The 26,687-nt window shown below is 45.0% G+C and overlaps 1 protein-coding gene across 1 annotated transcript in view; it reads left to right on the forward strand.

Annotated features, from left to right (window-relative positions):
* LOC126456182 (delta and Notch-like epidermal growth factor-related receptor) overlaps window positions 1-26,687 on the forward strand; it is a 554,374-nt gene that overhangs the window by 331,202 nt on the left and 196,485 nt on the right. The window contains exon 7 of the mRNA XM_050091938.1: window positions 24,617-24,770. Within this exon, the coding sequence (XP_049947895.1) occupies window positions 24,617-24,770 (154 nt within the window). The remainder of the gene's footprint in view (window positions 1-24,616; window positions 24,771-26,687) is intronic.

A 26,687-nucleotide genomic window follows, 5' to 3' on the forward strand; every position in this document is an offset into this window, starting at 1 on the left:
CAGCAGAGAAGGGATGATATACAAATTACTAAAAACAACCTGATGCCGAAAAACTGTAACTCTCATCAGCACTATGATAAATAATAGATACTTCCGTGTTCATTTGGGAGAAAGTGTGAGCAAGGAGAGGAAATTAAGTAATGGTCTACCACAGGGCTCCATCTTAGCCCCCCTATATTCAATCTATCTATCTACGATCTTCCAAATATCAGGTCAACAAAATTCTGCTACGCGGATGATGTCGCTCTTGCTTGTAAAGCCAAGTATCTAGGACGAGTGGAGGCAATTCTCACAGAACATCTAGCCATTTTGAGAGCCTATTTTAGAAAGTGGCGACTTAAACCCAGTACAAGTAAAACTGAAGTATGTGCATTCTATCTGACAAATAAATAGGCTAACACGGAGCTCAGAGTGAAACTTAACGGAAACACTTTTTGTCTTAACAAGTACCCTAAGTACCTTAGTATCACCATTTCCTATGGAAAACATCTTGAAAATACTGCTGCCAAGATAAAACCCCGTAACAACATTGTTCAAAGCCGGCCGAAGTGGCCGTGCGGTTAAAGGCGCTGCAGTCTAGAACCGCAAGACCGCTACGGTCGCAGGTTCGAATCCTGCCTCGGGCATGGATGTTTGTGATGTCCTTAGGTTAGTTAGGTTTAACTAGTTCTAAGTTCTAGGGGACTAATGACCTCAGCAGTTGAGTCCCATAGTGCTCAGAGCCATTTGAACCATTTTTGAACCATTGTTCAAAAATTGTGTGGAACGACATGGGAAGCTTGAGCAGAAACCTTGCGCACATCATCCATTGCGCTGGTCCTCTCAGCGGCCGAGTATTGTTCCCAGTGTGGCTATACAGCTGCCACACCAACTTGATCAACATCCAGTTAAACCACACTATGTGCTTAATAACTGGGGCAATCCAACCAGCACCGAATTATTGGCTTCCTCTGCTGAGCAACATCTGTGCACCAGCAATCCGCAGAAGCGAGGCCTTGCTTAGGAAATACCGAAAGCTACAGGAGAATCTGGAATTACCCATATACGAAGACGCACCAAGTTTACGACGAAATAGCCTACGTTCAAGAAACACACCTTTACGGCAAGCAAAAGAGCTAGATGCCAGTGCAACTGGAGTGAGAGACCTGTGGAATCAGATCTGTCAACTTATTGAAATTTCTGAAGAACGTGAGTGGTCCAAAAGAATAAATGTGATACTGCTGGCGCAGAACTCGACAGGAAATTGTGGGTCAAATTCCACAGAGCTTGCACCGGCCATGGACGATGCGCAGACTCTCTTTACAAATAGGCTGCTACGGAATCTCCAGTCTGTGACTGTGGGGCTCTGAAACAGACAATCAAGCACACAAGCACATAAAGATAAATGCCCCTTGCGTTCCTACCAGGGGATTTGGAACGACCTCATGAAATCTGATGATACGGCTCTTATATGGATTATGAATCTAGATATTGACATTTAGTTAGTTTTATACGTAGTTTTGTGTTTTCGTGTTCATGTTATATGTAGTATCACTAATGTTAAATACTTGTAATTCTCAACTGCATGTGAACTTAACGAAAAATAAAAATGAAAAATAACAAATAAAACAGCATGAAGCGAATGCAAAGAAACATCATCCGCTAAGGCACAACGCAGACGAAACTGTATGTTGAGTGATCGTGACAAATGCTCATTGATGAGAATTTTATTTGAGTCATCAGTCTTCTGACTGGTTCGATGCGGCCGGCCACGAAATCCTCCCCTATGCCAACCTCTCCATTTGAGAGTAGCACTTGAAACCTGTTGTTGTTGTGATCTTCAGTCCTGAGACTGGTTTGATGCAGCTCTCCATGCTACTCTATCCTGTGCAAACTTCTTCATCTCCCAGTACCTACTGCAACCTACATCCTTCTGAATCTGCTTAGTGTATTCATCTCTTGGTCTCCCTCTACGATTTTTACCCTCCACGCTGACCTCCAATACTAAATTGGTGATCCCTTGATGCCTCAGAACATGTCCTACCAACCGATCCCTTCTTCTGGTCAAGTTGTGCCACAAACTTTTCCCCAATTCTATTCAATACTTCCTCATTAGTTATGTGATCTACCCATCTAATCTTCAGCATTCTTCTGTATCACCACATTTCGAAAGCTTATATTCCCTTCTTGTCCAAACTATTTATCGTCTATGTTTCACTTCCATACATGGCTACGCTCCATACAAATACTTTCAGAAATGACTTCCTGACACTTAAATCTATACTCGATGTTAACAAATTTCTCTTCTTCAGAAACGCTTTCCTTGCCATTGCCAGTCTCCATTTTATATCCTCTCTACTTCGACTATCATCAGTTATTTTGCTCCCCAAATAGCAAAACTACTTTACTACTTTAAGTGTCTCATTTCCTAATCTAATTCCCTCAGCATCACCTGAATTAATTCGAATACATTCCATTATCCTTATTTTGCTTTTGTTGATGTTCATCTTATATCCTCCTTTCAAGACACTATCTATTCTGTTCAACTGCTCTTCCATGTCCTTTGCTGTCTCTGACAGACTTACGATGTCATCGGCGAACGTCAAAGTTTTTATTTCTTCTCCATGGATCTTAATACCTACCCCGAATTTTACTTTTCTTTCCTTCACTGCTTGCCCAATATACAGATTGAATAACATCGGTGAGAGACTACAACCCTGTCTCACTCCCTTCCCAACCACTGCCATCTGGTTTCTGTACAAATTGGAAATAGCCTTTCTCTCCCTGTATTTTACCCCTGCCCCTGCCATTGTCAAAAGCTTTCTCTAAGTCTACAAATGCTAGAAACGTAGGTTTGCCCTTCCTTATTCTAGCTTCTAAGATAAGTCGTAGGGTCAGTATTGCCTCACGTGTTCCAACGCTTCCACGGAATCCAAACTGATCTTCCCCGAGGTCGGCTTCTACTAGTTTTTCCATTCGGCTGTAAAGAATTCGCGTTAGTATTTTGCAGCCGGCCGCGGTGGTCTCGCGATTCTAGGCGCGCAGTCCGGAACCGTGCGACTGCTACGGTCGCAGGTTCGAATCCTGCCTCGGGCATGGATGTGTGTGATGTCCTTAGGTTAGTTAGGTTTAAGTAGTTCTATGTTCTAGGGGACTGATGACCACAGCCGGTGAGTCCCATAGTGATCAGAGCCATTTGAACCATTTAGTATTTTGCAGCTGTGACTTATTAAACTGATAGTTCGGTAATTTTCACATCTGTCAACACCTGCTTTCTTTGGTATTGGAATTACACTCCTGGAAATGGAAAAAAGAACACATTGACACCGGTGTGTCAGACCCACCATACTTGCTCCGGACACTGCGAGAGGGCTGTACAAGCAATGATCACACGCACGGCACAGCGGACACACCAGGAACCGCGGTGTTGGCCGTCGAATGTCGCTAGCTGCGCAGCATTTGTGCACCTCCGCCGTCAGTGTCAGGCAGCTTGCCGTGGCATACGGAGCTACATCGCTTTGAGCGAGGGCGTATAGTGGGCATGCGGGAGGCCGGGTGGACGTACCGCCGAATTGCTCACACGTGGGGCGTGAGGTCTCCACAGTACATCGATGTTGTCGCCAGTGGTCGGCGGAAGGTGCACGTGCCCGTCGACCTGGGACCGGACCGCAGCGACGCACGGATGCACGCCAAGACCGTAGGATCCTACGCAGTGCCGTAGGGGACCGCACCGCCACTTCCCAGCAAATTAGGGACACTGTTGCTCCTGGGGTATCGGCGAGGACCATTCGCAAACGTCTCCATGAAGCTGGGCTACGGTCCCGCACACCGTTAGGCCGTCTTCCGCTCACGCCCCAACATCGTGCAGCCCGCCTCCAGTGGTGTCGCGACAGGCGTGAATGGAGGGACGAATGGAGACGTGTCGTCTTCAGCGATGAGAGTCGCTTCTGCCTTGGTGCCAATGATGGTCGTATGCGTGTTTGGCGCCGTGCAGGTGAGCGCCACAATCAGGACTGCATACGACCGAGGCACACAGGGCCAACACCCGGCATCATGGTGTGGGGAGCGATCTCCTACACTGGCCGTACACCACTGGTGATCGTCGAGGGGACACTGAATAGTGCACGGTACATCCAAACCGTCATCGAACCCATCGTTCTACCATTCCTAGACCGGCAAGGGAACTTGCTGTTCCAACAGGACAATGCACGTCCGCATGTATCCCGTGCCACCCAACGTGCTCTAGAAGGTGTAAGTCAACTACCCTGGCCAGCAAGATCTCCGGATCTGTCCCCCATTGAGCATGTTTGGGACTGGATGAAGCGTCGTCTCACGCGGTCTGCACGTCCAGCACGAACGCTGGTCCAACTGAGGCGCCAGGTGGAAATGACATGGCAAGCCGTTCCACAGGACTACATGCAGCATCTCAACGATCGTCTCCATGGGAGAATAGCAGCCTGCATTGCTGCGAAAGGTGGATATACACTGTACTAGTGCCGACATTGTGCATGCTCTGTTGCCTGTGTCTATGTGCCTGTGGTTCTGTCAGTGTGATCATGTGATGTATCTGACCCCAGGAATGTGTCAATAAAGTTTCCCCTTCCTGGGACAATGAATTCACGGTGTTCTTACTTCAATTTCCAGAAGTGTATTATATTCTTCTTGAAGTCTGAGGGTATTTCGCCTGTTTCATACATCTTGCTCACCAGATGGTAGAGTTTTGTCAGGACTGGCTCTCCCAAGGCCGTCAGTAGTTCCAATGGAATGTTGTCTACTCTGGGGGCCTTGTTTCGACTCAGGTCTTTCAGTGCTCTGTCAAACTCTTCACGCAGTATCGTATCTCCCACCTTCCACCTTTCTGCTCTCCCTTCTTTGCTTAGAACTGTGTTTCCGTCTGAGCTCTTGATGTTCATACAAGTGGTTCTCTTATCTCCAAAGGTCTCTTTAATTTTCCTGTAGGCAGTATCTATCCTACCCCCCGTGAGGTAAGCCTCTACATCCTTACATTAGTCCTCTAGCCATCCCTGCTTAGCCATTTTGCACTTCCTGTGGATCTCACTTTTGTGACGTTTGTATTCCTTTTTGCCTGCTTCATTTACTGCATTTTTATATTTTCTCCTTTCATCAATTAAATTCAATATTTCTTCTGTTACCCAAGGATTTCTACTAGCCCACGTCTTTTTACCTACTTGATCCCCTGCTGCCTTCACTACTTCATCCCTCAAAGGTACCCATTCTTCTTCTACCGTATTTCTTTCCCCCATTCCTGTCAATTGTTCCCTCATGCTCTCCCTGAAACTCTGTACAACCTCTGGTTTAGTCAGTTTATCCAGGTCCCATCTCCTTAAATTCCCACCTTTTTGCAGTTTCTTCAGTTTTAATCTACAGTTCATAACCAATAGATTGTGGTCAAAGTCCACATCTGCCCTTGTAAATGTCTTACAATTTAAAACCTGGTTCCTAAATCTCTGTCTTACCATTATATAATCTATCTGAAACCTGTCAGTATATCCAGGCTTCTTCCATGTATACAGCCTTCTTTTATGATTCTTGAACCAAGTGTTAGCTATGATTAAGTTGTGCTCTGTGCAAAATTCTACCAGGCGGCTTCCTCTTTCATTTCTTAGCCCCAATCCATATTCAACTACTACGTTTCCTTCTCTCCCTTTTCCTACTACCGAATTCCAGTCACCCATGACTATTAAATTTTCGTAATCCTACACTATCTGAATAATTTCTTTTATTTCATCATACATTTCTTCAATTTCTTCGTCATCTGCAGAGCTAGTTGGCATATAAACTTGTACTAGTGTGGTAGGTGTGGGCTTCGTATCTATCTTGGCCACAATAATGCGTTCACTATGCTGTTTGTAGTAGCTTACCCGCATTCCTATTTTCCTATTCACTATTAAACCTACTCCTTCATTACCCCTATTTGATTTTGTGTTTATAACCCTGTAGTCACCTGACCAGAAGTCTTGTTCCTCCTGCCACCGAACTTCACTAATTCCCACTATATCTAACTTTAACCTATCCATTTCCCTTTTTAAATTTTCTAACCTACCTGCCCGATTAAGGGATCTGACATTCCACGCTCCGATCCGTAGAACGCCAGTTTTCTTTCTCCTGATAACGACATCCTCTTGAGTAGTCCCCGCCCGGAGATCCGAATTGGGGACTATTTTACCTCCGGAATATTTTACCCAAGAGGACGCCATCATCATTTAATCATACAGTAAAGCTGCATGCCCTCAGGAAAAATTACGGCCGTAGTTTCCCCTTGCTTTCAGCCGTTCGCAGTACCAGCACAGCAAGGCCGCTTTGGTTAGTGTTACAAGGCCAGATCAGTCAATCATCCAGACTGTTGCCCTTGCAACTACTGAAAAGGCTGCTGCTCCTCTTCAGGAGCCACACGTTTGTCTGGCCTCTCAACAGATACCCCTCCGTTGTGGTTGCACCTACGGTACGGCCATCTGTATCGCTGAGGTACGCAAGACTCCCCACCAACGGCAAGGTCCATGGTTCATGGGGGGAGGACTTGAAACTTGTCCTCAATTATTTGTTGGATCTGTTCCAGTCTCTGTCCTCCTCCACAGCTCCCTCTGGTACTGTGGAAGTATTTCTCTGATCTCTTAAAAGAGGTCCTATCATCCAGTCCCTTCTCCTTGTCAGTGTTTTACACATGTTTATATCCTCTCCGATTCTGCCAGTACCTCCTCATTCCTTACCTTATCAGTCCACCTAATTTCCAACATTCGTCTGTAGCACTACATCTCAAATGCTTCGATTCTCTACTGTTCCAGTTTTCCCACAGTCCACGTATCACTACCACACAATGCTGTGCTCCAGACGTACCTTCCGAGAAATTTATTCTTCAGAATAAGGCCTATGTTTGATACTAGCAAACCTCTCTTGGCCAGAAATCTCCCTTTCTGTCAGTGCTAGATTGTTTTTGACGACCTCCTTCCTCCATCCGTCATTGGTTATTTTACTACCTACGTAGCAGAATTCCGTAACATCATCAACTTCGTGACCATGACTCCTGATCTTAAGATTCTCACTGTTCTCATTTCTGCTACTTCTTATTACTTTCGACTTTCTTCGACTTACTGCCAGTCCATATTCTGTACTCATTAGATTGTTCATTCCATTCAGCAGATCGTGTAGTTCTTCTTCACTTTCATTCAGGATTGCAATGTCATCAACGAATCGCATCATTGGAATCCTTTCATGAACAGTAGGGGCAAATGACTACATCCCTGTCACGAAATGGTTCAAATGGCTCTGAGCACTATGGGACTTAACGTCTGTGGTCATCAGTCCCCTAGAACTTAGAACTACTTAAACCTAACTAACCTAAGGACATCACACACATCCATGCCCGGGGCTGGATTCGAACCTGCGACCGTAGCGGTCACGTGGTTCCAGACTGAAGCGTCTAGAACCGCACGGCGACACCGACCGGCCATCACTGTCTCACACTCTTTTTAATCCGAGCGCTTCGTTCTTGGTCGTCCAAGAGAGAACTCTTGGCTTTTGTACATATTCTACAATACACGCCTATCTCTTAACCTTATCCCGGTTTTTCTCAGAATTTCGAACATCTTGCCCCATTTTACATTGTCAAACACCTTTTCCAGTTCGAGAAAACCTATGAAAGTATTATGATTTTTCTTTAGCGTACATGAGCTGTTCGGCTGATTGTACTATAATTCTCTCACTTGTCAGCTCTTAGTGTCTTCGGAACTGTGTGGATGATGTTTTTCTGAAAGTCAGATGGTATGTCGGCAGACTCATTCATTCTACACACTAACGTGAATAGTCGTTTTGCTGGTACTTCCCCCAATTATTTTAGAAATTTTGACGGAATGTTATCTCTCTGTTCTGCCTTATTTGATCTTAAGAAATCCCTTCTGACAGCTTTATCCAAAATTTTTGAAAAAGTAATGTAGTCAAGAGTAGTGTCACATATTTGTAAAAATGAAGTACTAACAAATTGCAGTTTGATTTTCAGAAAGGAATTTCAATATAAAATGATATATATGCTTTCACTGATCAGATATTAAATTCTTTATAAAAATATGACTCTAAAAATGTTGACAGGTTGCTGAAATGAAGGAGATGCAGATGATAGTAAACTCTGGATCTCCTCTATTTCAGCAACTTGTCAACATTTTTAGAGTCATATTTTGACACTGACTGTGTTAGGAAGTCTTTTCTGAAGGTATTTGTTTTGAGTGTTGTCATGTATGGACGTCAAACATGGACGACGTTCAGTTTAGACAAGAAAAGGATAGAAGCTCTTGAAAGGTAATGCTACAGAAGAATGCTGAAAGCTAGATGGGTAGATCACGAAGCTAATGAGGAGGTACTGAATGGAACTGCGGAGACAAAAAATTTGTTGCACAACTTGATTAAAAGAGGGGATCGGTTATAGAACACATTCTGAGACATCACTTGATCACAAATGTAGTACTGGAGGAAGGTGTGTGTGTGTGCGTGTCGGGGGGGGGGGGGGGGGGGCGAGGAATCGTAGAGGAAAAGTAAGATGAATTCAGTGAGCAGATTCAGAAGGTTGTAGGTTGCAACAGTCAAGAGATGAAGAAGCTTGCGCAGTATAGAATAGCATAGAGAGCTACATCAAACCAGTCTTCAGACTAAGGACCACATAAACAACAACCACTTGCCTGCACATATGTATGTTTGGCTGGTTGATTTGGGGGAGGGTACCAAACACCGAGGTCATCGGTTCCATCAGATGAGGGAAGGATATGGAAGGAAATCGGCCATACCCTTTCAAAGGAACCACCCCGGCATTTGATTTAAGCGATTTAGTGAAATCACGGAAAACCTAAAACAGGATGGCCGAACGCAGGTTTGAACCATCGTCTTCCTGAATGTGAGTGAAGTATGCTAACCACTGCGTGACCTCTCTCGGTCACCTACGTTTGTCTGCTCAACATCTCTGACTGCCCTTTTTAGAGATCTGTGTTGCTCATCAGCTGAACAGACTATGTGCTATTCATTATCATAGTATATACAGCCATAGAGAAATTCAGACACAGTTCATTCAACATTCAGAACTGCAACCTTCACATTGATTCTTCTGAGCGATTTTCTGGAACTTAAGTCTACTCGTCATCTTTGCTAAATATACTGGTTACACAGTTGAAATTGAAATTTAACGCCAGGAAAAAGTACATCTGCGTTTACTGTGGTGCTGTTTAGAGACAATGTAGTTCACGTATCCTAAATAAATAACAAACCGTTTACATATCTCTACAGTACAATGTAAAATTTCGTAATATTGCTTTTGGTGAGATTTAAAACCACCATTAACTTTTGTTTCCTTATTTGTCTTAGCAAGAGAATGGCCCTGACACCTTGTTATCAACCAGCTGTTACCCGCATTTGTGGTGATCAGTAGTTTCATTATGATGGCGAGTAAGTAATCTACTGTAGTTGCAATAACATCAGCTGCCCTCACGTGTCTCCCTGTTTGGGTAAGCATAGATAGAGATGTGCTCTCCGCTTTCCCCCCTCCCAAGCTGTCCCAACACTCGATCAGTCGGCACCCGCATCGTAGCTGCCGAGCGCAGGGGAGTGAGCAGGGGCGTGTATTTATGCATCGTGCTACGGAAGTAGCTATACATTATGCTGCTCAGTCAGAACATATGACCACCCACCTAATGGCTAGTATGTCCACCTTTGGCACAGATAATAGCGGCCACGCTTTGTGGCAAGGAAGTAGTGAGGCTTTGGTATGTCGGTGGAGGGATATGGCACCACATCTGCACACATAAGTCACCTAATTCCCGTAAATTTCAGGGAGGGGGGTGGTGAGCTCTGACCCATTTGTGTGCCATTAGGTTCAGATCTGGCGAGTTGTGAGGGCATCACATTAATTGGAACTCGCAACTGTGTTCTTCGAACCGCCCCATCACACTCCTGGCCTTGTGACATGGCGCATTATGTTGTTGGAAAGAGTCACTGCCTTCTGAAATACATGGTCGTCATGAAGGGGTGTACGAGTTCTGAAATCAGTGTACAGTACTTCTTGGTCGTCATGGTGTTTTGCACAAGTTCAGCTGGTCCCGTGGATGCCCACGTCAATGTTCCCATGATCATAATGGAGCCACCACCAGCTTGTCTCCATCCTGCAGTAGATGTGTCAAGGAGCTATTCACCTGGAAGACAACGGATTCGCATCCTCCCATCGGCATCATGTAGAAGGTACTGCGTTTCACCAGACTATGCAACGCTCTGTCACTGCACCAGTGTGCAGTGCCGATGGTCACGTGCCCATTTCAGTCATAGTTGCCGATGTCGTTGTGTTAACATTGTCACATGTGTGGGTCGTCGCCTGTGAAGGCCCATCTTTAGGAGTGTTCGATGCACTGTGTGTTCGAAAACTTGTGCTTTGCTCGGCACTAAAAACAGTTCCACCACGATTCGACGCTTGTCCTGTTTTACCAGTCTGGCCAGCCTACGAAGCCCGACATCTGTAATGAGGGGTAGTCGTCCAACCCCTAGACGTCCGAACGAGGTTTCAACTTTGTTTCGCCACGTGTTGAGGATACTCACCATAGCACTCCTCGAATATCCGACAAGTTGTGTAGTTTCTGAAATGCTCCCGCCGAGCCTCCGGGCCACCACAGTCTACCCACCGTCAGACTCAGATAGATCGCGCGCCTTCCTCATTCTACACACGCGCAGCACGCTCACTGATACTACATACACTGTGCGTGTGTCTTACTAGTTGTCATTCCTCGCCAGGTGTCGCTGCTGTCGTCTGGACGGGTTTATATCTGTAGTAGGTCTGGCTTATCAGTGTGCACAACGAGTCTCGCTGCCTCTCTTTGCTTTGTTACTGCTCGCGCAACAACTAATATATGAGATAAAATATGTTGCTACGAAAAGAGCCCTGAAATCCTTTTTAGGGATGCTGTGCTGTGACTTCTTTGGATCATTAATTGTCAACAAAACCAAATCTATTATGTTCTCATTATTCTGGATCTGGCTTTCTATTAAAGCAACATTGTTTCGTTACTGTAACTCGCTATTAAGTTCAATATATCTTCCTTATCTTAGAAGAAAGATTAAGAAAAGGCAAACCTACGTTTCTAACATTTGTAGACTTAGAGAAAGCTTTTGACAATGTTGAATGGAATACTCTCTTTCACATTCTAAAGGTGACAGGGGTAAAATACAGGGAGCGAAAGGCTATTTACAATTTGTACAGAAACCAGATGGCAGTTATAAGAGTCGAGGGGCATGAAAGGGAAGCAGTGGTCGGGAAAGGAGTGAGACAGGGTTGTAGCCTCTCCCCGATGTTATTCAATCTGTATATTGAGCAAGCAGTAAAGGAAACAAAAGAAAAATTCGGAGTAGGTATTAAAATTCATGGAGAAGAAGTAAAAACTTTGAGGTTCGCCGATGACATTGTAATTCTGTCAGAGACAGCAAAGGACTTGGAAGAGCAGTTGAACGGAATGGACAGTGTCTTCAAAGGAGGATATAAGATGAACATCAACAAAAGCAAAACGAGGATAATGAAATGTAGTCAAATTAAATCGAGTGATGCTGAGGGAATTAGATTAGGAAATGAGACACTTAAAGTAGTAAAGGAGTTCTGCTATTTAGGGAGTAAAAAACTGATGATGGTCGAAGTAGAGCGGATATAAAATGTAGACTGGCAATGGCAAGGAAATCTTTTCTGAAGAAGAGAAATTTGTTAACGTCGAGTATAGATTTAAGTGTCAGGAAGTAGTTTCTGAAAGTATTTGTATGGAGTGTAGCCATGTATGGAAGTGAAACATGGACGATAACTAGTATGGACAAGGAGAGAATAGAAGCTTTCGAAATGTGGTGCTACAGAAGAATGCTGAAGATAAGGTGGGTAGATCACATAACTAATGAGAAGGTATTGAATGAAATTGGGGAGAAGAGAAGTTTGTGGCACAACTTGACTAGAAGAAGGGATCGGTTGGTAGGACATGTTTTGAGGCATCAAGGGATCACAAATTTAGCATTGGAGGGCAGCGTGGAGGGTAAAAATCGTAGAGGGAGACCAAGAGATGAATACACTAAGCAGATTCAGAAGGATGTAGGTTGCAGTAGGTACTGGGAGATGAAGAAGCATGCACAGGATAGAGTAGCATGGAGAGCTGCATCAAACCAGTTCAGGACTGAAGACCACAACAACAACAACAACATATCTTCCTTACTTTGCAGTTATTGAAAAGGTTACTGAAAATTATTTCGTTATAAATACCGATGTTACAGTACGCAATGTTTGTTCAACATCAAAATTTTGCAGTGGATTTTTGTTAACAGTAAAACACTAATATGTACCACGACTAACACGAGAACATGAGACTATTATCAGAGAAAGAGATATTTTTACTGTAATTTTTGCCAGACCAGAACTACGAACAGCAAGATTTCTTTTATGTTATGAAAGTAAATTATTTTATTTCACTGTTAATAATATATCATCCGTAGCCCGCGTCCACCTGTAAAACACACCATAAAATCTGCTGCTCTGCCCTGCAATACCGAAAGCTAAAAGAAATAATTTTAGTTCATTATTATCTGTCCGCTTCTTTGCGGTATGATTGGTTTCATTTAATGCAGTTTGAATGCGCCGGCAGCGGCTCGTTCGTTCGTAGCGCAGCTCTGCACCACGAATAATATTTAAATAGCTGAAAATGTCTTAAAAGGATGGAATAAAATACCAGGCAAGCTTATTACAAATCATAATGCAAGTTTTCACTAAGTAACTCTATTCAAAACATTTACACAGATTAAATTATTACACACTTTTACAAATCAGTACCTAATGGTGTCCTTCGTTCAATCTTGACAAAAGAATGCTACACAAGCATACAATATAGCGTCACAGGCTCTTCCTACTCACGTAACTACAACAAGACGACAGAGAAATTAATGCTCGGTCACTACTATTTACACTCGTTTTGACATATTCTCATCTTTGTTTCATATTTAATAAGTATCATTTGTGGCGGTTTCAGTACTTGCCGACACCGATATTATCTTTAAAAAATCGGTACATAATTCTATACGAGTATAAAACATGGCACATAATGGTTTCTCTTTAGTACATAAAGTTCACACAATCGTTGTCCACGCAATTGCAATCATCCAGTTCAATTATTCTTTTCTCTGTTTAATATGTGTTTTTCTAGGAGACGTTACACTCTCCAGGTGTCGCTGCTGTCGTCTGGACGGGTTTATATCGGTAGTAGGTCGGTGGTCATAATTTTCTGGCTGATCAGTGTGTACAACGTGTCCATTATGCAACAGGTACTGTGGGAGTATGAATTAAACACATTGAAGGTTGTATGAGCATTTTAAATATTACATTAAATCGTGTTACATTGCACATCAACCATACAAAACATTTTTCAGAAATGTGATAAAGATGAAAGTCAGAGAAATAAAGCTTTTTTAAAGAGTAAATATTGTTCAACTCACATACATCTTTCCTCAGGGTTCAAGCTATCTCCATACCAAATTTCGTTGAAATTGATTCAGCAGGTTAGTGCTGTAAATGTAAAAGACAGAGATACTTTCACAATTGTAATACACTCCTGGAAATTGAAATAAGAAACCGTGAATTCATTGTCCCAGGAAGGGGAAACTTTATTGACACATTCCTGGGGTCAGATACATCACATGATCACACTGACAGAACCACAGGCACATAGACACAGGCAACAGAGCATGCACAATGTCGGCACTAGTACAGTGTATATCCACCTTTCGCAGCAATGCAGGCTGCTATTCTCCCATGGAGACGATCGTAGAGATGCTGGATGTAGTCCTGTGGAACGGCTTGCCATGCCATTTCCACCTGGCGCCTCAGTTGGACCAGCGTTCGTGCTGGACGTGCAGACCGCGTGAGACGACGCTTCATCCAGTCCCAAACTGCTCAATGGGGGACAGATCCGGAGATCTTGCTGGCCAGGTTAGTTGACTTACACCTTCTAGAGCACGTTGGGTGGCACGGGATACATGCGGACGTGCATTGTCCTGTTGGAACAGCAAGTTCCCTTTCCGGTCTAGGAAGGGTAGAACGATGGGTTCGATGACGGTTTGGATGTTCCGTGCACTATTCAGTGTCCCCTCGACGATCACCAGTGGTGTACCGCCAGTGTAGGAGATCGCTCCCCACACCATGATGCCGGTTGTTGGCCCTGTGTGCCTCGGTCGTATGCAGTCCTGATTGTGGCGCTCACCTGCACGGCGCCAAACACGCATACGACCATCATTGGCACCAAGGCAGAAGCGACTCTCATCGCTGAAGACGACACGTCTCCATTCGTCCCTCCATTCACGCCTGTCGCGACACCACTGGAGGCGGGCTGCTCGATGTTGGGGCGTGAACGGAAGACGGCCTAACGGTGTGCGGGACCGTAGCCCAGCTTCATGGAGACGGTTGCGAATAGTCCTCGCCGATACCCCAGGAGCAACAGTGTCCCTAATTTGCTGGGAAGTGGCGGTGCGGTCCCCTACGGCACTGCGTAGGATCCTACGGTCTTGGCGTGCATCCGTGCGTCGCTGCGGTCCGGTCCCAGGTCGACGGGCACGTGCACCTTCCGCCGACCACTGGCGACAACATCGATGTACTGTGGAGACCTCACGCCCCACGTGTTGAGCAATTCGGCGGTACGTCCACCCGGCCTCCCGCATGCCCACTATACGCCCTCGCTCAAAGTCCGTCAACTGCACATACGGTTCACGTCCACGCTGTCGCGGCATGCTACCAGTGTTAAAGACTGCGATGGAGCTCCGTATGCCACGGCAAACTGGCCGACACTGACGGCGGCGGTGCACAAATGCTGCGCAGCTAGCGCCATTCGACGGCCAACACCGCGGTTCCTGGTGTGTCCGCTGTGCCGTGCGTGTGATCATTGCTTGTACAGCCCTCTCGCAGTGTCCGGAGCAAGTATGGTGGGTCTGACACACCGGTGTCAATGTGTTCTTTTTTCCATTTCCAGGAGTGTATTAGTATGGATAGAACTATCTATTACGATTTATTTTTTCGGTGATCCGATTCTGACGAAATAAAGCCTATACGGTGCCATGCAATACTCAGATTATCTACGGAAAAACCACAAAATTCGGTAGTTTTGGAGAAGTCTGTTGAAACTGACAAACAGACAGACATGTCAGTTTTGCAGATCTTTTATTAGAATCGAAGATTTAGCTCCTCTGACAGATTTTGTTCCCTGTCACCATCTGATTAGGTTCAGAGCGCTCACATTAACAATTGTTCATCAAATCGTGAACTGATGAAGTCTCCGTTGACAACATTACGTAGTTCGTGAGGGTCAGCTGTTTGATTGACCACGAGATTTTTGTACCTATCAAAAGCGTCGCTTGAACCCGTCAGTAAAGGGCAACGCACCTTACGTACCGTCAAACGTATGCAGAGATCTTTCCACGGCGTCTATGCCAACCCCTCCGTCTCCCGTGTCGGTCTATTTGCTTTCGCGGAACACGTCTGTCACCGATCCCGGCGAATTTCCCCCCTGATGCCTGCCACCCACGTTTCCCACCCGCGTCCTTCTGCGACAAGGATGAGCCGCCCAGCGCACGTATTCTCGGCTGAGCGCTTTGTCTGGTGGGAAAGTTTGCACTCAGCCCTCGTCTAACACAAAACTTTGGTCGCTCTTTGCGAGAACGGAATCCAGCCGTATAGTGAGCTCAGAACTTTCGATAGAAGAGATCAGAAGCAAACGTGGGAAGCAGTTCCAAGAAATTCCACGTATATTATTCCGCCAATGTTACGATTTCCTTACGGAAACAAAATGAATGCTTATCACTTACTGATGGCGGAGTTCATATTCACATAAATGACAACACAATTTTCTGCTGACACCTGTAGCAGTGTACTCTGTGGAAGTCAAAGTTTTTCGGTAGGAAGGCGCTGGGACTACTAAGCTCTCACAAAATACCTTATTTAGTAAGTTGTAAAAAACTGCTTTTCTTTTCTTTCAAACGCTTGAAATTTAGCAATAATATATGAATGTAATGAAAGAGGCAAAAAGATTTAATATTTGCAAATTTAGAAACATTCATTGAGTTTCAACATTGTAACATTACGTAACATAACGTAAATAAACTGAATAAAGTACAGTATGGTTTCAGGACATACTAAAACAGGTAGAAAACATTTCAGTTAACACACGTTCCAAGGAAAAATACTCGAATCATCACTAAACATTTAGTGAAGACATGAATTGACAGCTGTAGCACAGCCTATCAAAACAACCAGTGCCCAATTATAAACCATGTGAAATACACTCCTGGAAATGGAAAAAAGAACACATTGACACCGGTGTGTCAGACCCACCATACTTGCTCCGGACACTGCGAGAGGGCTGTACAAGCAATGATCACACGCACGGCACAGCGGACACACCAGGAACCGCGGTGTTGGCCGCCGAATGGCGCTAGCTGCGCAGCATTTGTGCACCGCCGCCGTCAGTGTCAGCCAGTTTGCCGTGGCATACGGAGCTCCATCGCAGTCTTTAACACTGGTAGCATGCCGCGACAGCGTGGACGTGAACCGTATGTGCAGTTGACGGACTTTGAGCGAGGGCGTATAGTGGGCATGCGGGAGGCCGGGTGGACGTACCGCCGAATAGCTCAACACGTGGGGCATGAGGTCTCCACAGTACATCGATGTTGTCGCCAGTGGTCGGCGGAAGGTGCACGTGCCCGTCGACCTGGGACCGGACCGCAGCGATGCACGGATGCACGCCAAGACCGTAGGATCCTACGCAGTGCCGTAGGGGACCGCACCGCCACTTCCCAGCAAATTAGGGACACTGTTGCTCCTGCGGTATCGGCGAGGACCATTCGCAACCGTCTCCATGAAGCTGAGCTACGGTCCCGCACACCGTTAGGCCGGCTTCCGCTCACGCCCCAACATCGTGCAGCCCGCCTCCAGTGGTGTCGTGACAGGCGTGAATAGAGGGACGAATGGAGACGTGTCGTCTTCAGCGATGAGAGTCGCTTCTGCCTCGGTGCCAATGATGGTCGTATGCGTGTTTGGCGCCGTGCAGGTGAGCGCCACAATCAGGACGGCATACGACCGAGGCACACAGGGCCAACACCCGGCATCATGGTGTGGGGAGCGATCTCCTACACTGGCCGTACACCACTGGTGATCGTCGAGGGGACACTGAATAGTGCACGGTACATACAAACCGTCATCGAACCCATCGTTCTACCATTCCTAGACCGGCAAGGGAACTTGCTGTTCCAACAGGACAATGCACGTCCGCATGTATCCCGTGCCACCCAACGTGTTCTAGAAGGTGTAAGTCAACTACCCTGGCCAGCAAGATCTCCGGATCTGTCCCCCATTGAGCATGTTTGGGACTGGATGAAGCGTCGTCTCACGCGGTCTGCACGTCCAGCACGAACGCTGGTCCAACTGAGGCGCCAGGTGGAAATGGCATGGCAAGCTGTTCCACAGGACTACATCCAGCATCTCTACGATCGTCTCCATGGGAGAATAGCAGCCTGCATTGCTGCGAAAGGTGGATATACACTGTACTAGTGCCGACATTGTGCATGCTCTGTTGCCTGTGTCTATGTGCCTGTGGTTCTGTCAGTGTGATCATGTGATGCATCTGACCCCAGGAATGTGTCAATAAAGTTTCCCCTTCCTGGGACAATAAATTGACGGTGTTCTTATTTCAATTTCCAGGAGTGTATAAACTTCAGAGAAAGATTGGGTCCAAAAGAGTCAAGCTACTTCTATACAGGAATGTATAAATAAAGTGTAAACAGTATCGCCTTGAAGGCTTCAACGAAACCAGTGGACAGTGAAATTAATCCTCTGTACCAAAATGGATTACACAAGGGGTCACAGACAGTATTCATAAATTAGAAACCAGGCTCAAACCTGATAGACAGGGATTTGTGTGACAAGCAGAAAGAATCCTCTAGCAATGTAGGTCAACCAAGGTGGAACCTATCAACTCTTCGAATAAAACTAAGTTTAGCTCAGACATGAAGCAAATAGTATAAAGAACCTTGCGGCAGAGCAAACAGCTCTGAACAGTTGTTCACAGAGTCTACTCACTATGACCTAAGCAAATAAGTTCAACCAGCGCCGATGATCAAGGGTAAGCAATTCCACTTTTCCCATGAATTCTGTAGCAACAGTACCACCAAATTCACATCCTTAACAACATCGCACATAAATGCAGCACATGGTGTGAAAGAAAGCCTCATGCCCATAGTGGGGCCCCGGGGAAATAACTGCTTCGGTATACGGGAAAGACATTACATCAATACGATATCGAAACCACACTCGTTGAGGGCCTGTAATTAACCTGTCTTTGTGATAGACACGCAGGACCTACACGCTCCTCCGTAGCCGCAAGTGGTGACTTATGAGGATGACACGGCGGCTGGTATATACCGTTGGGCCTTCATTGCTTGTTCAGACTGTAGTTTTGTTGTTGTGCATACAGGGGGATTCAGCTGACTCTACCACTTGGTTTTAGTTGCCTGCAATGCCTTCAAATACCACGCAGAAGAGTTTTTCATATTCTCTCGCTCGCTATGCGCGAACTATTAGGTCTAGTCCTACAGAAAAAATGAACAGAACCTTTTAGTAGCGAGCTTTATGAAGCTGAACTTTATTTTGGAATATTTTTTCGCTAGAGGCCACTGTTATTCAAGAAAAACGCGCTTCAAGGTCAGTTTTGTACGTTTTGTTTGAATAAACCAAAACTACTGTGAGCGTGGGGTTGATCTGCTATTCTGTTATTCTGCACAACGGATTAATCCTAGATGTACCCTTTACCCTGTGGCTCCTGCAAGATGCAATTTCCACCCCCACACTACTACAGAAGTCAGACAGACGCTCCTAACGTTCTAAAGAGAAATGCCTGAAAAACTTTCAGCAGTAAATATCTTCTGGAGTCATCTGCTGTTAGGAAATGACACAAAAATTCACAAAATATCTTACGTAACTATTGGGATACTTGGCTACTGGAGTAGTGTAAGAAAAACATGAAACTAACGAAAATTCTTATTTATTTTGCAAAAAATCACAATGGCACTTTTAGTTATGAATTGAACAAGTTATATCCTGGTTCTTTTCTGAATGTGAAGTTACCTCTCAGGGATAGGATTCGCTAATGAAATTTCTATACAAAGATTAAGATTGTTATTGATGTGGCAGAATGGCTGAGAGGCGCACCTACTCTACTTGAATAATTATCCTTTAGAATGTTGCTAGGTACGGTCGGGCTGTGGCACGTGAAATGGTGTGAAGCGTACTGTTGTGGGGGAAATATGGGGCTCGCAATAGCTGTAGCGCACAATACCGTAAGCTGCGATGACCGCAGTCTGCGCCGGTCGCTGTTGACAAATAAGATAACTCTTATTCTACCTGAATTGAACTTCGCCAATCGAACTCTCCCTACGCCTTGATGAAGTCAAGGATTCCTATTCGCCCCTAGTCTAACTATTGGCGTGGTACACCGGTCAGATAACCAGTCCACCATGATGCCACTCAAAAATTCGCTCGCAGGCGTTTAACTATAACTCTGTCCATTCACACTGCACAATAAGTGTGTCTGCCAACACAGTGAAAAACGCTTAATCACAAGGACTCAGTATAGAGTCGCACTTCGATTTGCTCTCGACAGAGGTGCTCTCCCAGTGAAGTACTGAGGAGAGACTTGTTCCTCACTCCAAGAGCGACAACAGAACGGCGCCTCTCCACGCCAGACGTGAAGGAGTATATTTTTCGGTCTCTTCCATTACTCCGTCAGCTCAAGGCGTCAGAAATATCGTCTGCCAATGAGCATTGCTCTTCTAAAACGGGAGAATGAGGTTTCGTTTAAGGTGACCAGTCCGGAAATCTGTAGTATCAGCGTTTGGCGTTTGCTGTCTCCCTGTGAAAATCTCTGAAACTGCGTGCTATATGCATAGAATGCGTAGGCTGGCTGCCCACACAATGTAGCGGAATTTGCTTTTAAGCCGAACACGGGGATGTGTCCCCTTTCACTTGGGCACACACTGTCTGCTCCACGGGCGGCTGAGGTTGACTCGTCCTCCGAAGGGACCGGCCTCCCGGTGTGTGGTCTGCCTCTCTCAAACTAAAAGCTCCTGTGACAGTCGTGTCTGGAATGTATGTGTGTACGACAGTCTCAAGTATTTCAACCCCGTTACGCACTTGTTATTTGCATATCGTTTACATGAATTCATACAACATTGACTTTATCTTATCGACTTCGGGCTCGAATGAAGCGTCTTGATATGCGGAATATGTTTGTGAGGGTGGAAGATGTAAGCAATGAAGGTCAGGAGACCACGACGTCTTACACTACTGCCTCCAGAACAAATGTATGCTACATTAAATTTCGTACAAATGGGTTCCGCTCGTTTTTTTTCCTGTAGCGTTAATAATAGTTCGCGCGTAGCGACCGAGAAAATATTAACATCATGCACGTAGTATTTGAAAGCGTTACGGGTTGCATAAAACCAGTAAGTTGGGGAAGTCGGATCACATGTAACTTCATAACATTTTTTTGCTATTGCGAATGGCGTGCTGCTGATGAGAACTGCCGCGCAGCGTCTCTGGACCCGGCTTGTTATTCCAGCTTAGAGGCGTCTGAGGACTCCCGCCGGTCAGGGTTAGCTGGAAGCGAGACGGGGACTTAGGATGCTGGAGTGAGAGCGCCGCCTAAAGGCGAGCAACCCTCGCGACGCGCGGGCTTTAAAGTGCTGCGCCGCGCCGTTCTGGGCCGGGCCGCGCCGGGGTAAAATATGGCCGGCCGGGGCGCGGCGTCCCGCGGAGGCCGTGTGTAACTCCGACTTTCTCCCAGTATTTGACGTATTCAGATAAACGGCGGAGCCCAGAGGCCAAAATTGGATTTGCGAAATATTTATAGCAGTCTGCCAGCGCAGTGCAGATGGAGTGGCGCGGCCGAAGGAAGTGAGTTACACCGCGATACTGCCGTACTTCTCACACAGCCACGAGACCCGCCGGCGAATGAGATCTGTCCCAAACTTCACAGTTTCAAGTCTCAAAAAAGCTGCGGTGTGCCGGTAAACTTAATAGGGCGTCTTTTTCTCTCTGTCTGTCTGTTTCTCTCTGTCTCTTATTATTATTATTATTATTTACGTAGGGACCCAATAGAACCATGCGAGGTACACCAATCAATGTCGCTTTTGATGGTTGACCTTCCTTTGTGTCGAAATTTGTTTCATCCTTTCAGAAAGGAGTCTCTTTCTTTCATCAGACCACGTTGTTCCAGCCTGTTTTCTAATTATTTCCCTCTGACCAACTTTCCAAATAAATATCTGTTGTAAGAATATTTTTCTGTATATAATGTCTGCCAGAGCTATACCGGCTACTTTAAGATCCTCCTTAATCACAGCAATCCATTTAATTGGCTCAGTTTTGGCTTTACTTCTGTTTTCGTAGAATTGTACCTTTTGTTTTGTTAACCTAGTGGGTGCCATTCTTTTAATATCCCCATAAAATCTAAGTCTTCGTTTTCTCATGTCACCTCGTATGTCTGTGTGTTGTTCTATTTCCTTATTACTTCTCAGACTGTACGTTTCTACATCAGTAATCTTGCGGCCTACTATTTTCCTAATAATCTTCTTCTCTTTCTAACTACAGAACATATATACAGCCACTTCAGTTACATGAAATTTTGTCAGTTGACCAAGATTTCGATTGCACTAGGGCACTCTTCATCAGAATAAAAAGTTGCATGGAATACCTAAAAATATAATAACACATACAGTGTATATTACTTGAATTGTATTTTCTTTTGTAAAAAAGACTGTTACGCTATGTTGTAACTTTCATTCACTGGTTCCTATTTGTTACCAGTATTCTTTAAAACTGCCTTTGAAATGCCTCATTTGTTCTTAAGTTATCGGTATTAAATTACTTCCTGTTAGATGGCGCGAATCTGTTTTCGTGTCCAACTCGAGGCTGCCTTGCCGTGTTAGCCGTTTAGTCTGACGGTAGCGGTTGTATTATGCCACTCTTGGCACAATCGACCTTGCGGTTGTCTTTATATATTCCACGGAGAATTTCATCTGGTTGACAGTTATGTTATATTTTTATATTATAGTTTTTATTCCCACGACATTTCTTTTTGACGAGAGCACTGATGCTCAGACGTTTTAAACCATGGTGTGATTACATGTAAGTTCATTCTGTTTGTGCGCAATTTTAAGGAAGTAATCCTACGAAGTGCATCTTATTTCAGTCTACGTCGTTATATATTTAGGTACACCACGTAACTTTTTATGCTGATGAAGACTGCGCTAGTACAATCGAAACCGTGGTCAACTGACAAAATTTTGTGCAACCGAAGTGGCTGTATGTACGTCCTGTAATTAAATAGCGTACGGTTGCTGGAGCACAGCCAATAAAATATTTCAAATTTCCTTTCTTTCTTTCGAATTTCTTCAGTATTCCTCTTCATATATGAAATTTAAGTTTCTGCTCCATAAAGATATTCAGATTTGATTACAGTGCTGTAATACCTAAGTTTACTGAACATAGAAAGTGATTTTCTATTATAAATATTTTATGTTAATCTGAAGCAGTTTACATTTTTTGACAGCGATCTTCTTTTGCAGCTTTTTCTTGTATATTTTCCCCCAAGTATTTAAACTGAGAAACCCTGTTTGTTTCTCCGTATTTCGTGTTCAAAAGCTTTAGAGCTTGTTTCTTGCATTCATATATTCTGTTTTCTCGAATGGTTTTTGTGGTCCTACTTTTTTTGCAACTACTACTTTTTTCAATTTGTTTTTGAGGTGTGGTAATATCCCTAGTTAAAATGGCCAGATCATCTGCAAAGGCGAGACAATCTACTCTAATATTACTTCTACCTAACTTGATTGATTGATCTATATTTTGACACGACTTTTGCCATCGCCATTCTGTAATGACCTTTTCCAAAACACAGTTAAACAGTAATGGGGAGAGTCCATGTCCGTGTCTATCACCAGTATTTATATCAAATGGTTCAGAAATTTCTCCCATGAATTTAACTTCAGGGCTAGTGTCTGTTGCACCACGCTGGAACGGCGATCTGTGATACATTTCTTCGAGTGGTGACGATCTTAAACCTGTGAACATGCATTGCAGGATGAATCCAGAGTACGGTGATTCGTGTGCGTTCCTGCAGCAATTGTGTGGGTGATGTAGAAAGAATAGAAGAGCCGTAACTTCTGGCGAAGACGCTGCGCTTAGTGACCAGCGAAAACAGTGCGGTAGTAGAAGAAACCTTGAAGGAAAGCGGGTATATTATTGAGATCTCGAAATTTTCCCGGCATAAAGAGTTTCGGGGTTGCAGTCTGATTAGTGACCTTGTTACATTAATATTTCACTATTTTCGTCTTGGTAGCTACAACAGCAACGGTTACGAAATTATCTCGAATGAAAAACAGCCCACAGTTGCACTAGATTATGTTTATTTTAAACCTTAACCATGGTTTCTGCTATAATAATATACCCTTCTTCAGAAGTCATACACAGTAATAAATGAAAAATATCTTATCCGAGTGGCTGCGTCAAGACCAATAAAATAAGTTCAAGAGACATAAGCCTGTTTCGAATATAAGTAAAATTACATATGACACCGTTGTCTTCAACCACTGTCTGTTATATTGGGTGTCTCTCTACCGTACGATAGCTACAGTATACCCGTTCTTCAGGTAGATATATTAATGGTTGCTAGGCCAAGGACTATCTGAAACACTTGACACCTTATCTCTGCGATGAAAACCGGAGATATCACCGGCTGGAAAATCGCATTTTCGAGAGCGTATTTTTTCTGAAACATAGTGGTATGGTGCATTATCATGCATACGCCGACAGCATGTTCATGTTAATTACTGACTTGTTCATTAGCCTAAATGTGTCACGTAATTGAGCGGTAAGCATATATCAAATTGGTTCAAATGGCTCTAAGCACTATGGGACTTAACTTCTAAGGTTATCAGTCCCGCCGGCCGGGGTGGCCGAGCGGTTCTAGGCGCTACAGTCTGGAACCGCGCGACCGCTACGGTCGCAGGTTCGAATCCTGCCTCGGGCATGGATGTGTGTGATGTCCCTAGGCTATTTAGGTTTAAGTAGTTCTAAGTTCTAGGGGACTGATGACCTCAGCAAAAGTCCCATAGTGCTGAGAGCCATTTGAACCATTCATCAGTCCCCTAGAACGTAGAACTACTTAAACCTAACTAACCTAAGGACATCACACACATCCATGCCCGAGGCAGGATTCGAAACTGCGACCGTAGCGGTCGCGTGGTTCCAGACTGTAGCGCCTAGAACCGCTCGGCCACTCCGGCCGGCAAGCATATAATCCTAAAGTGTATCACATTGTTAAATTTGTGTGTGGTATCGGTATCTTAATTTCACAAACTTAACCCCATCGCTAGTGCTTTACAGAGTGCGTCTCTTTGAGATTTTGTTGTTTATTAGCCTAATTGTATCATGTAACTCAGCTGTAAGCACATATTGCTGACAACAAATCTTAAGTGTATTACAATGTTAAATTTGGATTTGGAATCGGTCTCTTCGTATTAAAAGTTGGCCTCCCCGCAGGAGGGCTACGAGTGCCAGTGCTGCCCCGGCTTCGTGGGCCCGCACTGCGAGGAGCGCGACGCCTGCTACCCCAGCCCGTGCCGCAACAACGGCATTTGCGTCGACCTGTCGCAGGGCCAGGGCGGCAACAGCTTCCAGTGCCTCTGTCCATACGGTGGGTACCGCGCGCACCACGGCATTACACTGAAAACATACATCTCTATCACATGACTACTGATGACGTCTATTTGCAGGTCACTTCTGGAATACTGTTGTGTTTATCTTAGTTGTAGTACACTGTAGGGTAGCATTACAGTGACTACTTGTCAGCAGCCTCAATAACCACCATTTGTAGCACGAGCGTGGAAGAAGGGTGTCAATGAGATTTACTCTCCTGGCCATTATAATTGCTACACCAGGAAGATGACGTGCTACAGACGCGAAATTTAACCAACAGGAAGAAGATGCTGTGATATGCAAGTGATTAGCTTTTCAGAGCATTCACACAAGGTTAGCGCCGGTGGCGACACCTGCAACGTGCTGACATGAGGGAAGTTTTCAACCGATTTCTCATACACAAACAGCAGTTGATCGGCGTTGCCTGGTGAAACGTTGTTGTGATGCCTCGTGTAAGGAGGAGAAATGCGTACCATCACATTTCCGACTTCGATAAAGGTCGGATTGTAGCCTATCGCGATTGCAGTTTATCGTATAGCGACATTGCTGCTCACGTTGGTCGAGAACCAATGACTGTTAGCAGAATATGGAATCGGTGGGTTCAGGAGGGTAATACGGAACGCCGTGCTGGATCCCAACGGCCTCGTATCACTAGCAGTCGAGATGACAGGCATCTTATCTGACAGACATCTTATCCGCATGGCTGTAACGGATCGTGCAGCCACGTCTCGATCCCTGAGTCAACAGATGCGGACGTTTACAAGACAACAACCATCTCCACGAACAGTTCGACGACGTTTTCAGCAGCATGGACTATCAGCTCGGAGACCATGGCTGCGGTTACCATAGACGCGATGGTGTACCCAACGAGGAACCTGGGTGCACGAATGGCAAAACGTCATTTTTTCGGATGATGCCAGGTTCTGTTTACAGCATCATGATGGTCGCATCCGTGTTTGGCGACATCGGGGAGAGTGCACAATTGAAGCGTGTATTCGTCATCGCCATACTGGCGTATCACCCGGCGTGATGGTATGAGGCGCTGTTGGTTACTCGTCTCGGTCACCTCTTGTTCGCATTGACGGCACTTTGAACAATGGACGTTACATTTCAGGTATGTTACGACCCGTGGCTCTACCCTTTATTCGATCCCTGCGATACCCTACATTTCAGCAGGATAATGCACGACCGCATGTTGCAGGTCCTGTACAGGCCTTTCTGGATACAAAAAATGTTCGACTGCTACCGTGGCCCGCACATTCTCCAGATCTCTCCCCAATTGAAAACGTCTGGTCAATGGTGGCCGAGCAACTGGCTCGTCACAATACGCCAGTCACTAGTCTTGATGAACTGTGGTATCGTGTTGAAGCTGCATGGGCAGCTGTACCTGTATACGCCATCCAGGCTCTGTTTGACTCAATGCCCAGGCGTATGAAGGCCGTTATTACGGCCAGAGGTGGTTGTTCAGGGTACTGATTTCTCACTATCTATGCAACCAAATTGCGTGAAAATGTAATCACCTGTCAGTTCTAGTATTATGTATTTGTCCAATAAATACCCGTTTATGATCTGCATTTCTTATTGGTGTAGCAATTTTAATGGCCAGTAGTGTACTTGGTTTCACAGATTCTCGATCGGGTTTAAAATCTAGGAGTTTGGTGACCAGGGGTGTACGGTAAATTCATCCAACTGTTCTTCGAACCACTTACGTACACTACGAACTGTGTGACACGTTGCACTGTCCTGCTGATGGATGCAATCATGCTCAGGAAAAGAAAATGAAGGGTGTAAATGGTCCTCAGTGATAGATGCATAGTTATGTTGATCCATTCCGCCTACCAGAATGACAAGATCACATAGTGAATGATACAGAAACATCCCAAAGACCATAACTGACGCATAGCGTTCGCTTTCA

This window comes from Schistocerca serialis, chromosome 1 (genome assembly GCF_023864345.2).
Source record: "Schistocerca serialis cubense isolate TAMUIC-IGC-003099 chromosome 1, iqSchSeri2.2, whole genome shotgun sequence".
Lineage (NCBI taxonomy): Eukaryota > Metazoa > Arthropoda > Insecta > Orthoptera > Acrididae > Schistocerca > Schistocerca serialis.